At 63.0% G+C, this 411-nt stretch overlaps 1 protein-coding gene across 1 annotated transcript in view; it reads right to left on the bottom strand.

Moving 5' to 3' along the window:
• The window catches only part of SGPP1 (sphingosine-1-phosphate phosphatase 1), a gene marked incomplete at its 5' end in the record, with an annotated part of 15,686 nt that extends 15,281 nt beyond the window's left edge, over nt 1-405 (bottom strand). Inside the window, one exon of the mRNA XM_009876092.1 lies at nt 136-405. Within this exon, the coding sequence (XP_009874394.1) occupies nt 136-405 (270 nt within the window). The remainder of the gene's footprint in view (nt 1-135) is intronic.
• Between the last annotated feature and the right edge of the window lie 6 nt (nt 406-411).

The following is a 411-nucleotide window of genomic DNA, read 5'->3' as shown; positions in this document are numbered from 1 at the left end:
GGGGGAAAAAAGAAGGGGCACGATTTCCCATTTTACCCAACCTCTGCCGCTTTCTCCCCTCAAAAGAAGCCGGGTCCGCCGCAGCCCTACAGCCCAGGGCTGGAAAACACGCGGAGAAGGACGAGGGAGCGTTACCTGCCAGCGGCCGTAGCTGAGCAGCAGCAGCGCCAGGGGGATGGCGGTGCCGGACATGGCGTGGGTGGAGGGCATGCTGTACTCCGAGTTGTAGAAGACCTCCAGCTTCACGGCGGGCGGGGGGGCGGGCCGCGGCCAGCGGATGACATCCTTGGTGCACTGCCCCAGGTACATCACCCCCACCCAGATGATGATGAGCCTCCGACCCAGCCAGGCGTCCAAGTTCCAGATGCAGAAAGGGAAGAAGAGGATGTAGAAGAGCTCGTTGCCCAGCTC

The sequence above is a fragment of the Apaloderma vittatum genome, unplaced genomic scaffold (assembly GCF_000703405.1).
Source record: "Apaloderma vittatum isolate BGI_N311 unplaced genomic scaffold, ASM70340v1 scaffold28279, whole genome shotgun sequence".
Taxonomy (NCBI): domain Eukaryota; kingdom Metazoa; phylum Chordata; class Aves; order Trogoniformes; family Trogonidae; genus Apaloderma; species Apaloderma vittatum.
This window is presented reverse-complemented; position numbering and strand designations above follow the sequence as displayed.